General features: G+C 43.3%; 1 protein-coding gene and 1 non-coding gene across 4 annotated transcripts in view; one reads left to right on the plus strand and one right to left on the minus strand.

The window, feature by feature from the left end:
* The window catches only part of PHF20 (PHD finger protein 20), a 151,034-nt gene that overhangs the window by 128,759 nt on the left and 9,089 nt on the right, over positions 1–13,186 (minus strand). For all 3 annotated transcript variants that reach the window (XM_087445337.1, XM_087445335.1, XM_004430452.3), the window contains exon 2: positions 97–211. In XM_087445337.1, coding sequence (XP_087301463.1) covers positions 97–179 — 83 coding nt within the window. In that variant the 5' untranslated portion in view covers positions 180–211. The remainder of the gene's footprint in view (positions 1–96; positions 212–13,186) is intronic.
* LOC147914232 (U6 spliceosomal RNA) lies at positions 6,660–6,766 on the plus strand. The gene has a single exon (XR_015555706.1). It is a non-coding gene; the product is annotated as a U6 spliceosomal RNA (small nuclear RNA).

Raw genomic sequence — 13,186 nt, forward strand, 5'->3', positions numbered from 1 at the left:
GAAAACATTACAGAAAAGCCCAGGCTACCCCTCTTTATCAGTTCTGGCAAAGTCCTTTGCTGAAGGGATTTAATTAACAGAAAAATGTACAAGTACCAGTTTTTTAATCGGTCCCGGGCTTCCAACTGGGCTCCCACTTCAAAGCTGATTCCTCGTCTGTTAGGTGGATGCTTTGTCATTTTCAGTCATCAACGGGGCTGCCTTTATTCTCCTGAAAAAGCCAATTAAATATTTATGAAACTTAGGCAAAGTCTGCCCAGAGTGTAGCATCACTCACTACACATAAAAGACAAACAGGCATTATTCAAAACACAAAGCCCCAGGAAACCCTATCAGCACCCTCTTTCACTCCTGCCCTCATCCTAACACAGGTGTGCCCTCCACTGCTTCCTCCTTCTCTATGATGCAGCGTCCTGTAGTCTGAAACTATGAGGGGAAGTTCCCTCAACACTGCTTACCATGGACTCATCTATGAGGGGCACCCCTCAGAACTCCAAGAAAACAATTGCTCTCAGGGTTAAATTCAATCACTTGTTGATGCATTCAATAAATATCCGCTGAGAGACTATTTAGGAAAAGAGTCAAGACCAAAAGAGACAGAGTTCCTGCCCTCATGAAGCCTTTAGTCCACTGGGGGAAGACAAAAATATAGCCAGTAAACAGATAAATGAAATAACTGCAAGCTGTAACTGCTATGAACTTAAGTGCTACAAAGGAGGCAAACAAAAGCTAAGACACTGATCTCTGGCCCTACTTTTGGAAGGCTGGACAAGACAGATTTATACTTTCTTTGATCTATTTATATTTTCTACCTCTTCTTGAGTCCATTCTGACAATTCATATTTTCCTAAGAAATTCTTTATTAAGCCTTTGGGTAGTGGGATTGGTGGTCATTTTTTATACGAGTAAAATTTATCTTTAGGGGCTAGTGGTGGTTCTGGTGGAGATGTAGCCTCTCGGGGCACTTGAGCAGGCCACCTCCATACAGCAGGCTACCCCTGACTAAATTCTCTCCCACTAAACTTTGGATCTCAACAGCCCACACTGTCTAAGCAAAGCCAGAGCACTGGCAGGTTAATGTCTGCCTCATACCAGGAGCGCAATCTTTGCAATGCATGAACGCGGAAGCATCACAGAAGTGGGTCCTCATATCTGGTGTGTAATACCATTACATCTTAGGAAGAATTTGCTTGCAATACATTACATGAAAAGGCAGAATGCAAAATTACACCACTTTGAGCTCACATTAACACTCGTGTGGGGCCGGTCCCGTGGCTTAGCAGTTAAGTGAGCGTGCTCCACTGCTGGCGGCCCAGGTTCGGATCCCGGGCACACACCCACGCACCGCTCCTCCAGCCATGCTGAGGCTGCGTCCCACATACAGCAACTAGAAGGATGTGCAGCTATGACATACAACTATCTACTGGGGCTTTGTGGGGGGGGAATAAATAAATAAAATCTTAAAAAAAAAAAAAAAACTCATGTGCATTAAAAAAAAAAAAGCCTGGAAGATAAAAAACCGGTTGTTAGGTGATTGTTCTTTTCCTCTTAAACAGTTTCCTAAATATAAAAGTTTTTCACAACATAAATCTTCCACAAAGAAAAATTTTGTAATGTGAAGGATGAGCTGTCCATTAAACAACCCATTCCCTGGGACCTGCCCGGTGATGTAGTGGTTAGGTTCATGGTCTCTGCTTCGGTGGCCTGGGGTTCGCTGGTTCAGATCCCAGGTGCAGACCTACACACAGCTCATCAAGCCATGTTATGGTGGCATCCCACACACAAAATACAGGAAGACTGGCACAGATGTTAGCTCAGGGACAATCTTCCTCAAGCAAAAAGAGGAAGATTGGCAATGGATGTGAGCTCAGAGCCAATCTTCCTCACAAAAAAAAAGGAGGGGGGGGCCGGCCCAGTTGCATAGTGGTTAAGTTCCCGTGCTCTGCTTCAGCGGCCAGGTGTCCGCAGGTTTGGATCCCGGGCATAGACCTACCCACCACTTATCAAGCCATGCTGTGGCAGGCATTGCACATATAAAAAAAAGTAGAGCAAAATGGGCACGGATGTTAGCCCAAGGCCAATCTTCCTCAGCAAAAAGAGGAGGACTGGCCACAGGTGTTAGCTCAGGGCTAATTTTCCTCAGAAAAAACAAAGAAACAAAACATTCTGAAAGGCTGATATTGGGGAACACACAAAGCAAATCAAACTAAGGCAGGAATGGGTGACAGTAGTAAGGAAGCTGAAACCTAATAAATGGAAAAGCTATGTTAGCAGGAGCGCTTCAACTATATGGACCCTAGGAAAAGGTCAGAGGTTTGACTGGCTTTACCTAACACTCTCCAGGAAAATGAGATATCAAATCTGATATATGTAAATCCAATCAGTATGGGCCGGCCTCGTGGCTTAGCGGTTAAGTGCGCGCGCTCCGCTGCTGGTGGCCCGGGTTCAGATCCTGGGCGCGCACCTACGCACCGCTTCTCCCGCCATGCTGAGGCCGTGTCCCACATACAGCAACTAGAAGGATGTGCAACTGTGACATACAACTATGTACTGGGGTTTTGGGGGAAAAATAAATAAATAAAAATTTTTAAAAAATAAAATAAAATAAAATAAATAAATAAATAAATCCAATCAGTAGAAAAGTCTTCATTTTGGCTTGTCTGAAATACCGGGTCAAATTATTTATCTTTTTATCTCTGACTTCATGCATACCAGATACCATTCAGATTAATAGTTTCGCCTCCCAGATTATATGAAAAGGTGATGCCAAACAAGAAGAAAGGCAGAGTGGCCTTGAACACTCAGTGAGCTATTATTTGTCAGACTTTATGCAGGGAGACAGCTCTCTTTTATACAGGTCATGTAATGTAATGTAATGGGGTTAAATGCTTGGCCTTGAATCCTGAGCTCCACTCCTTATTAGCTGAATGAATGTGAGTAAACTACTTAACCCCTCTGAATTTGTTCCCTCTCCATAAAATGGGGATGGTGATGATAGTACAGTCATGTGTCGCATAATGATAGGGACACGTTCTGAGGATTTCATCATCGTATAAACAACATAGAGTGTACTTACACAAACCTAGATGGTATAGCCTACTAAACACCTAGGCTCTATGGTACTAATCTTATGGAACCACCTTTGTATATTTGGTCTGTCATCTGTCCTTGATCTAAAAGTTGAAAAGTCATTATGCAGTGCATGACTGTACCTATCTCCAGGCAGTGGGTGTGAGGATTAAATGAGATAATCCATTTAAGGAGCAGAGGCCTGGTACAAAGTAAGAACTACACAGTTAGTGGCTATTAATAAATCTATTATCACAAATGAGGAAATTAGGCTTAAAGTAATTTCGCTAAGGTTCAAGTGCTAAGAGACAGGCCCCAGAGCAAAAGCCCAGGTCTGCTTGATTTCTGAATGAATTCTTTTACCACTCAATCTTCCCACAGGTACCCCAAGAAGCCTTCCAAGAAAATATAGGAGTTTGGGGCTGGCCCAGTGACACAAGCGGTTAAGTGTGAGCGCTCCGCTGCGGCAGCCCGGCGTTCACCGGTTCAGATCCTGGGCACACACCAACGCACTGCTTGGCAGGCCATGCTGTGGCGGCATCCCATATAAAGTGGAGGAACATGGGCACAGATGTTAGCGCAGGGCCAGTCTTCCTCAGCAAGAAAAAAAAAAAAAAAGAGGAGGATTGGCAGATGTTAGCACAGGGCTGATCTTCCTCACAAAAAAAAAAAATATAGGAGTTTGGGAGCAAAGCAGTGAATGAATGAAGATGAGCAAATTATTCCCAATGGCTCAAGAAAACTAATTCCTCTTGAGGTGGAATTGTCAGAAGGTCTTCTTTATTGGGAACTAAAATCTGTTTTATTATAACTCTGACCCACTTGTTTGAAGTTTCACTCTCTGGTATCACACAGAACAAGATTGAAGACTAATCTGACTTTCATGTCCCATCCCCAATCTTCCCTCCACTCCTCTGGGGAGGAAGAGTATGTTTTAAATTTCACATTAATTCATTCAACAAACCACTAGTGACAGGGCTGGCCCCATGGCATAGCAGTTAAGTGTGTGCACTCCGCTGCTGGCAGCCTGCGTTCGGACCCCGGGCGCGCACTGATGCACCGCTTGTAGGGCCATGCTGTGGCGGCGTCCCATATAAAGTGGAGGAAGACAGGCACAGATGTTAGCCCAGGGCCAGTCCTCCTCAGCAAAAAAAGAGGAGGATTGTCATGGATGATAGCTCAGGGCTGATCTTCTTCACAAAAAAAAAAAAAAAAAAACCACTAGTGAGTACTATCAGTAAGGCATCGTGCTGGAAATTAGGGATAAGAAATCCAGGGCCCTGGGCCGGCCCGGTGGCTTGCGGTTAAGTGCGCGCGCTCTGCTACTGGCAGCCCCGGTTCGGATCCCGGGCATGCACCAACGCACTGCTTCTCCAGCCATGCTGAGGCCACGTCCCACATACAGCAACTAGAAGGATGTGCAACTATGACATACAACTATCTACTGGGGCTTTGGGGAAGAAAAAAAGGAGGAGGATTGGCAATAGATGTTAGCTCAGAGCCGGTCTTCCTCAGCAAAAAGAGGAGGATTAGCACGGATGTTATCTCAGGGCTGATCTCCCTCACCAAAAACAAAACAAAAAAAAAAAGAAATCCAGGGCTGGCCCGGTGGCATAGTGGTTAAGTGCCCACACTCCGCTTCAGTGGCGGCTCAGGGTTCACAGGTTCCGATCCCAGGCACGGACCTACGGGCCGCTTATCAAGCCATGCTGTGGCGGCGTCCCATATAAAATAGAGGAGGACTGGCACAGATGTTACCCCAGGGCCAATCTTCCTCAGCAAAAAGAGGAGACTTGACAACAGCTGTTAGCTCAGGGCTACTGTTCCTCACCAAAAAAAAAAGAGAGAGAGAGAAATCCAACTCAGTCCCCACTCCAGACAAACACAAACACTGAGACAAGATGAACAGACTCTAACAATGGGCAAGGCGAGGGACACCTGGAAAATCATCTGAAAGTCTGAATTTGACATCTACTAACAAATAAAAAAGAGTTCAGGGCCGGCCCTGTGGCTTAGTGGTTAAGTGCATGCGCTCCGCTGCTGGCGGCCCGGGTTCAGATCCCGGGTGCGCACCGACGCACCGCTTCTCTGGCGGTGCTGAGGCCGCGTCCCACATACAGCAACTAGAAGGATGTGCAGCTATGACGTACAACTATCTACTGGGGCTGTGGGGGAAAAAATAAATAAATAAAATTAAAAAAAAAAAAAAAAGAGTTCAAGACAGAAGCAGGAATCAAAAACAAAAAAAAAGATTACGTAAGAAATACATTTTTACTTCTCACATTTAGTTTTAAACACAAATTTTTCTAAAGATGCAAGATTCTGTAGCTTTTAACTTATCCATTCCTCAAGGCCTGAGCTTTTTCTTCCCAAAATCTCCAGCTTCCAGAACAAGAGGAAGAGGGAATACGTTCAATAAGGACACCGAGGAAAACTAAGAGAATAAAATCTGATGCAATCTGTATTTATATAGGATTCTATTTTAAAGACCTTGGCAGGACTTCAAATTACTCCTTTACATTCAAATTTCCCTACAATGGAGCCCACTGCTACACAGGAGACAGAAAGCCTAGTTTATTTCCTTAAACACAGTATTTGCAGACAATGCCCCCATAAGCAATGATAACGAAAGCTTTAAATGCACGCTGTCTAATGCAGCTTAAAGGGCACTTTCACAAACTGGGAGAAAATAACTGCAACACATACAACAAAGAGCTCACTTCCTTTATTAACAAAGAGTGCATGCAAACCGAGAACAAAAAGTCACACAAGTCACTTAAAAACGGGCCAAGTGTAAGAACAGGCAGATTACTGCGGGGGAGGGGGAGATGATGATTCAAGGGTCTAATAAGCATGTGATATTATAACCTCACGCTAAATTAAAGGAAATGCAAATGCAAGCAACACTTTTTCACTTCTCAGATAGGCAAAAAATTTAAAGGTAGGATACCCAATGTTTGCAGGGATGAGGAAAAAAGAGCATGCTTATACAATTGGTAGAAGCATAAATTGGAAAAGCTTTTCTAGAGGCAACTTGGCACTATTTACAAAAATGCACATACCTGCAACCCAGCAGTCCCACTACCAGTAACTTATTCTACAGATACATCCCCAAAAGTCTGCCAAATTACCTGTAAGGACGATCAATATAGTTTTGCAATTTCTGCAGCTAAAATGTCCATTAAAAGAGGGCTAATTAAATGAACTATGGTTCATCTATACAATAGAATGTTGTACAGCTATTCAAAGGAATAATAGCAATCTGTAGATGCTGATATAGAGCCATCTGCAAGATATACTGTCAAGTAAAAAAGGCAGGGTGTAACCAATGTGACCTCAATAAAATAATAAATAAAGGCATGGTATAGAGGCATGTGTATGGTATTATTCTTTCAATATAAACAAACAAACAGACATAAACATAAACAGATCTATTATAGCACATGCATAAAATTTCTTGGAAGGAACTAAGAAACTGTTTAAGTAGTTCCTTTAATGAGAGGAATAGAGCATGAAAATTTAACTTTTCATTTTCACCTTTCAGTATTGTTATAATTTTCTAACCTTAAGAATGTACTTTTTTTTTTTTTGTGCTTGCTTCGGCAGCACATATACTAAAATTGGAACAATACAGAGAAGATTAGCATGGCCCCTGCGCAAGGATGACACGCAAATTTGTGAAGCGTTCCATATTTTTGAATACTACTCAGCCATAAGAAACGATGAAATCCAGCCATTTGCGACATGGATGGACATTGAGGGTATTATGCAAAGTGAAATAAGTCAGAGGGAGAAGGTCAAATACTGTATGATCTCACTCATTAAGTAGTAGATAATAACAACAACAAACAAACACATAGAGACAGAGATTGGATTGGTGGTTACCAGAGGGGAAGGGGGTAGGGAGGAGGGTGAAAGGGATAATTTGGCACATGTGTGTGGTGATGGGTTGGAATTAGTATTTGGGTGGTGAACATGATGTAATCTATGCAGAAATAGAAGTATAATGATTTACACCTGAAATTTATACAATGTTATAAACCAATGTTACAAACCAATGTTACTGCAATAAACAAAAAATTTTTTTAAAAAAAGAATGTACTTTTGGTTTTAATTGTCAGCAGGGATTACCTAGTTTTTAAGATTTTAATTTCAGGGCTGGCCCCGTGGTTTAGCGGTTAAGTGCGTGCGCTCCGCTGCTGGCGGCCTGGGTTCGGATCCCGGGTGCGCACCGACGCACCGCTTCTCCGGCCATGCTGAGGCCACGTCCCACATACAGCAACTAGAAGGATGTGCAACTATGACGTACAACAACCTACTGGGGCTTTGGGGGGAAAAATATAAATAAATAAAATCTTTCAAAAAAAAAAAAGATTTTAATTTCAGATTACTTCCTTATATTGCCGCTTCTTTTTTTTTTTCTTTTCGTGAGGAAGATCAGCCCTGAGCTAACATCTGTTGTCAATCCTCCCCTTTTCTGCCGAAGAAGATTGGCCCTGGACTAACATCCGTGCCCATCTTCCTCTACTTTATATGGAATGCCATCACAGCATGGCTTGACAAGTGGTGCATCGGTGCGTGCCCAGGATCCGAACCTGCGAACCCCCGGCTGCCGAAGCAGAACTCACGCCCCTAACCACACCACCGGGCCAGCCCCTATATTTATTCATATTTTTTTTTAAATGTTATTTAAATATACAAAAGTCCTTTCATTCTTATACTATCTTAGCAGATCTTCACAACTGCCAAATAATGCAGTTAGGACTAAATGTGATGTTCCCATGGTACAGAGAGGAAACTGAGGTGCAGAGGGGCCAGTAGCTTTCGAAGTCCTCAAAGACAGGAGACATCCCTCTTATCATCCCAGAGGCAGACAAACCACTTGTCAAAGTTCCTTCCTCTTTCCCCTACCAAAGTCGTTGCTATGTTTATATTCATGCCTTTAGATACAAACATAATTTGAATACAGGAAGATTAAGCAATTGGATGCTTTTCAAATGTTGTGTCAGAATTATCACACCATTATATAAGAAGCAGAAATATTTAATTGTTCAGAAAGGACAAAACCTAAGACTGGCCCAGCTGTGGGGAAACTGGAACACTTGAACCACTGCCTGAGGCCCTGACCATGGTCATCTTTTTATATCTCAATCTGGAAGCAAGCAACAAGCCATAAAACTGCTTATACATTTGGACTTGGTAATTTCAATCTGAAGAATACAGCCTAGGATAAAAATAAATCGCTTGTGAAAACAAGAAAAAAACAATAGCTCGTTATGTACGATTCTGAGGAAACTAGATATAGTTGACATGTTTAAGTATAAGAGAGTATTTAAACAAAACCTAATGGGCCAGCCCCGTGGCTTAGTGGTTAAGTGCGTGCGCTCCGCTGCTGGCAGCCCAGGTTCGGATCCCGGGCGCACACCAACACACGGCTTCTCCGGCCATGCTGAGGCTGCGTCCCACATACAGCAATTAGAAGGATGTGCAGCTATGACATACAACTATCTACTGGGGCTTTGGGGGAAAAAAATAAATAAAATAAATTTAAACAAAACCTAATGTAGTAGGACTATAGCCTAGTTCATTAGGGAAAGGAATGACTGACACTCAACAGATGCCTAATAAATTAAATAAACAATGCTACTAAGCTACTAAAATGATGAGGATGTGAACTAACCTTACTAAAGGAGAGTAGATATAAAATACTCTTATGCAGACTAACAAGACCTACATAAAAAACATTTATAACGATAATAATAGCTAACTCTACATATAGTAAGTCATGTAATACTTACAAAAACCAGAGAGGTGCGTGTTATTATTTATACTCATTATAAAGATGAGAAAACAGAGGAACAAAGAAAAATTTAGGACACGCATATAGTAAGGGGCTAAGGCAGGATTTGAATCTAGGACCTGTGGCTCCAGATTCTTAACCGCTTACCACATGTTTGTTTATGAGCTACATCTGAGTTCTGGTTAACTCATCAAATGAGGATTAACGGCCCCTATCTTGGTTGCTATAAAAATTAGATGAGAAAAGATGTGCAAAGCCCCTATTTGTCTAGCACGAAGTAGGTACTCAAAAAATGGCAGCAGAATTTTCTGAATTCATAATACATTTACAGTTAATGTTGTACTGACAAGGACCCTGGGTTTTATTTTGGGAGAGGTGAAAGAGTACTGTAGCCAGAGTAACTGAAGGTCCTGCCCTCAGCAACCCCACTGTGCTCTGGGAGAACAGACTGAAGCTCAAAGTAATAAAGAATTAAAGTGATAGATGGGTATGGAACAAGACCTTTCAATGAGTCAGCTCTGAGACAGGCTTAGGGGAAAATAAACTCTGGATACTCAAGGAAAGAATTCAATCACCAGAAGACTACAGAACAGGCTTTGGGATGACCAAATAGTGCTTACTACCAGGCTTACATTCAACCTCCATTAAAAGCTGACGGTGCCTTTTAAACTTAATGCAACTCCCTTTTAATTGAGGGTCACTTCAAGTGAAAGACCAGCTTAATCTTTATGCCTCCTTCATTCAATAAGTATTTATTGAGTGCCTGCTATGTGTCAGGTGCTGGGGATAGATACTAGGAGGAAAAGACACCCCAGGCCCTGTTCTCTACTGGGGAAGGCAGGCAATAAACAAAATAAACACACACACAAAGAAGATAACTTCCGTCAGGATAAGTACTGTGGGGAAAAACCCAGCAAAGTAATGTGAACCAGTCAGATGGAGGACCACTTCAGAAAAGGCTATTAGAAAGGACTCTGAGGAGCTCAGGTCTGAGCAGAGATATAAATGATAAGGAGACAACCCTGTGAAGATCTACAGGAAGAGAATTCTAAGCAGAGGGAAAGCCCTAGAGGCAAGGCGCCTCAGTTGGGAATGAGCTCTCCTCTCCCCCATTGCTCTGAGCCTAAGAGGTGGAGACTGTCCCCGCAGCCCACGGTGCTGTCCCAGAAAAGCATAAACAATATCAGCAGGTCCAGTGACACCTAGGTCTCACAGGAGGAAGCTTCCAAGGGGACTCTGCCAAAGTTCTGTCTTGGAGGAAGGCCAAGGAGTACTTAGGGATGAGAGCACAGACAGGTTTTAGACTTAGATTCTGATCAATCCTGGCTCCACTCATTGTTGGCTGAGTGAAGATGAAAAAAATCACTGAGTCTCTCTCTGTTTGCCCATCTATAAAATGGGATTAAAAAGCCCTACCTCCTGGGGTTGTTGTGAGGAATAAATGAGCTAATGAATGTCAAGTGCTTAGCCCAGTAATCACTAAATATTCAGCACTGGTGATAAAATGGTTGTGTAATAGTAGTAGTACTAGTAAAGAGGACATCAAATAGTATCCAATATACTAAAGAACATAAAGAGCACATCTTTAGTCCTAGTGAAGTGACAAGTTGGTTCAAGTAGGGGCAAGGGCCCCTCCACCACCATCCTCAAGTTTCCTCAAGGACACAGAAGAAAGACTGGGTCTAAAGCAAAGACCATTTCCATTCCTTCAGGCCCTTTCCCAGGTCATACTAAAAGAGCTGAATTAGCCTCTTTTACTTGAGGGGGTAAGGAAGGAAGCAAGGTTAGGGGGAACGAGGAATGAGGAAGGGAGGAAAGAAATAAGCCACAAAAATTCCCTTACCCTCTTCTCAGATACTTGAAATGCTTTCTCTAAGAGCCAAGCTTTTCCTTCCATGATTAAAATTCAGACAGAAACAAACTTGAGTTTACTCATTCCAAATTACTGAGGATGAGTTGGTTAAATCAGTGGATCTTCCCAGAAGCAGTGGGAAGGACCTAGTGCCCAGGCTTGGCTCCACAATATATTTGCTGAATGACCTTTGGCCCATTACTCAACCTCATTGAGCTAATCATCTTACCCTCACAAGTTTTTTCTCCTTTTCTCCCCATCACAGTTTAAGGCCCGAAGACTGGCCAATGTGCCAAGCTAGAAACACGGGCACCACCCTTGCCTCCCACTCGCAGTCCCTATTTTGTAACACCTAACTTCTAGGTCTTTCCCATTGCCGAGTGGTTGCCCAGTTCAAACCCCTATCAGTTCTAATCCGATTACTGCAACAGCTCTTTGAACATTAGAACTGAGAGCTCAAAACCTCCAGCCACACCATTCCCACATACAAATCAATCTTGTCTTATAAACTGACATCTTCTGAGTGCCTATTTTATGACACACACTATTCTAACTGCTTTATATATACATCATCTCATTTAGTGTCTATCTCATAGGTTTGTAATGAGGATTATTATTATTCCCATTTTATAGATGAGAAAACTATGGTTCAGAAAGTAAGCTGCCCAAACGACAAAGCTAGCAAGTACTGGGACAAGGAAATGAACCCAGGTAGTCTGACTCTAGTCAACCACTACACTGTTGCTAATCTTCCTCAATGCTACTACAGTAATATTTCTAAAACACAAATATGATCATAAGAGTCCTCTGTTTAAAACAGTTCAGACTATATGTCAGTTATATCTCAAGTAAAAAAAAAAAAAACAGTTCCCCTAAAGAACAGAGTTCAAGCTACTTAGTGCAGCACCAAGGCCTTCAGTGGGTTAACCATTATGACCAAACCAAACTGGGAATCTCTAAAGATGGAAGCTTAAAAGCAAGGAAGCAGCTGGGGGTCCGCTCAGTGGCACAAGCAGTTAAGCGCGCACGCTCTGCTGTGGCGGCCCGGGGTTCGCCAGTTCGGATCCCGGGCGCGCACCGACACACCACTCGGCAAGCCATGCTGTGGCAGCGTCCCATATGAAGTGGAGGAAGATGGGCACGGATGTTAGCCCAGGGCCAGTCTTTCTCAGCAAAAAAAGGAGGATTGGCAGATGTTAGCACAGATCTCCTCACAAAAAAAAAAAGCAAGGAAACAGGCAAGCTTAGCAGAGGGGCAGTGGCACACAGCAGTTATGAGCCCAGAACTCCGGAGTGAGACTGCCTGGGTTTGGATGCCAGCTCCACCACTTTCCAGAAAACCTTACCCAAGTCATTTCCTCTCTGAGCCTCAGGCTCCTCTTCTGTAAAATGGGGATAGTACCAGTATCTACTTCAAACCTTCATATAGGTGTTGTGAAGATAAAAAAAAAATTACCTAGCAGAGAGCCTGGCACACAATAAGCTCTCAAGGTTATTACTGCTCTTGCAGCCAACACACCCAGACTCCTTGCAATTCTAACCTCCAGACCTCTGCTCAAACAAGGTGCTTCCTCTGTCTGGTCCTTCAGGACTGGGCTCAGCCATCAGGACCTCCCCGAAAGGCTTGCTGGGCCAGCAGCCCACTCCAATATTCTCCCACGGCAGCCTGGCCTGCCCTCTGGACCACAGCACTCAGCACTCTACAATGAAATTGCCTATTTCTGAGCCCATCTCTCCAAAGGCATTGAACTCCTCATAGGCACCTCATCATCTAATAAGCAGCGCCCTTACATGACTGTCAGATGCTTGTTAAATGAGATAACCTCAGCTTCCTCACTGGCAAAATGGGAATAAAAACAGGAAAGAGAGGGCCGGCCCCGTGGCTTAGCGGTTAAGAGCGTGCGCGCCGCTGCTGGCGGCCCGGGTTCGGATCCCGGGCGCGCACCTACGCACCGCTTCTCCGGCCATGCTGAGGCCGCATCCCACATACAGCAACTAGAAGGATGTGCAACTATGACATACAACTATCTACTGGGGCTTTGGGGGAAAAAAATAAATAAATAAAAATTATAAAAAAAAAAAAAAACAGGAAAGAGACCAATATCACCCCCCACAAGGGATGTAAGGATTCAAGGAGACAATCATGTGGAGGCTCTTTGAAAAGTGCTATCCACAGGTAAATGTAGGAACTGTTATACTCCTTAGGGGCAGAGGAAGGACGGCAAACCACAGGGAATGAGGCACCTGAAGACAGACCCCAATTTCAGCCCTGGAGTCTAAGAAAAGCTGTATTCGTTTTTCAGTCAAGGAGAGGCTCCAGTCTATAAATGTTGGTAGCTCTGGAGTGGGTTTGTGTGGGATCCTTTTAGGGGAAGGGAATCTTTTAAATATACCTGACTAAGCTGTTCTTACAGGATTCCTTAATTGAGGTATCACTATATCATAAAGGAAAACAATTTGGAGGT

Source organism: Ceratotherium simum, chromosome 21 (assembly GCF_057802395.1).
Source record: "Ceratotherium simum simum isolate JZ-2026a chromosome 21, ASM5780239v1, whole genome shotgun sequence".
NCBI classification, from domain to species: Eukaryota; Metazoa; Chordata; class Mammalia; order Perissodactyla; family Rhinocerotidae; genus Ceratotherium; species Ceratotherium simum.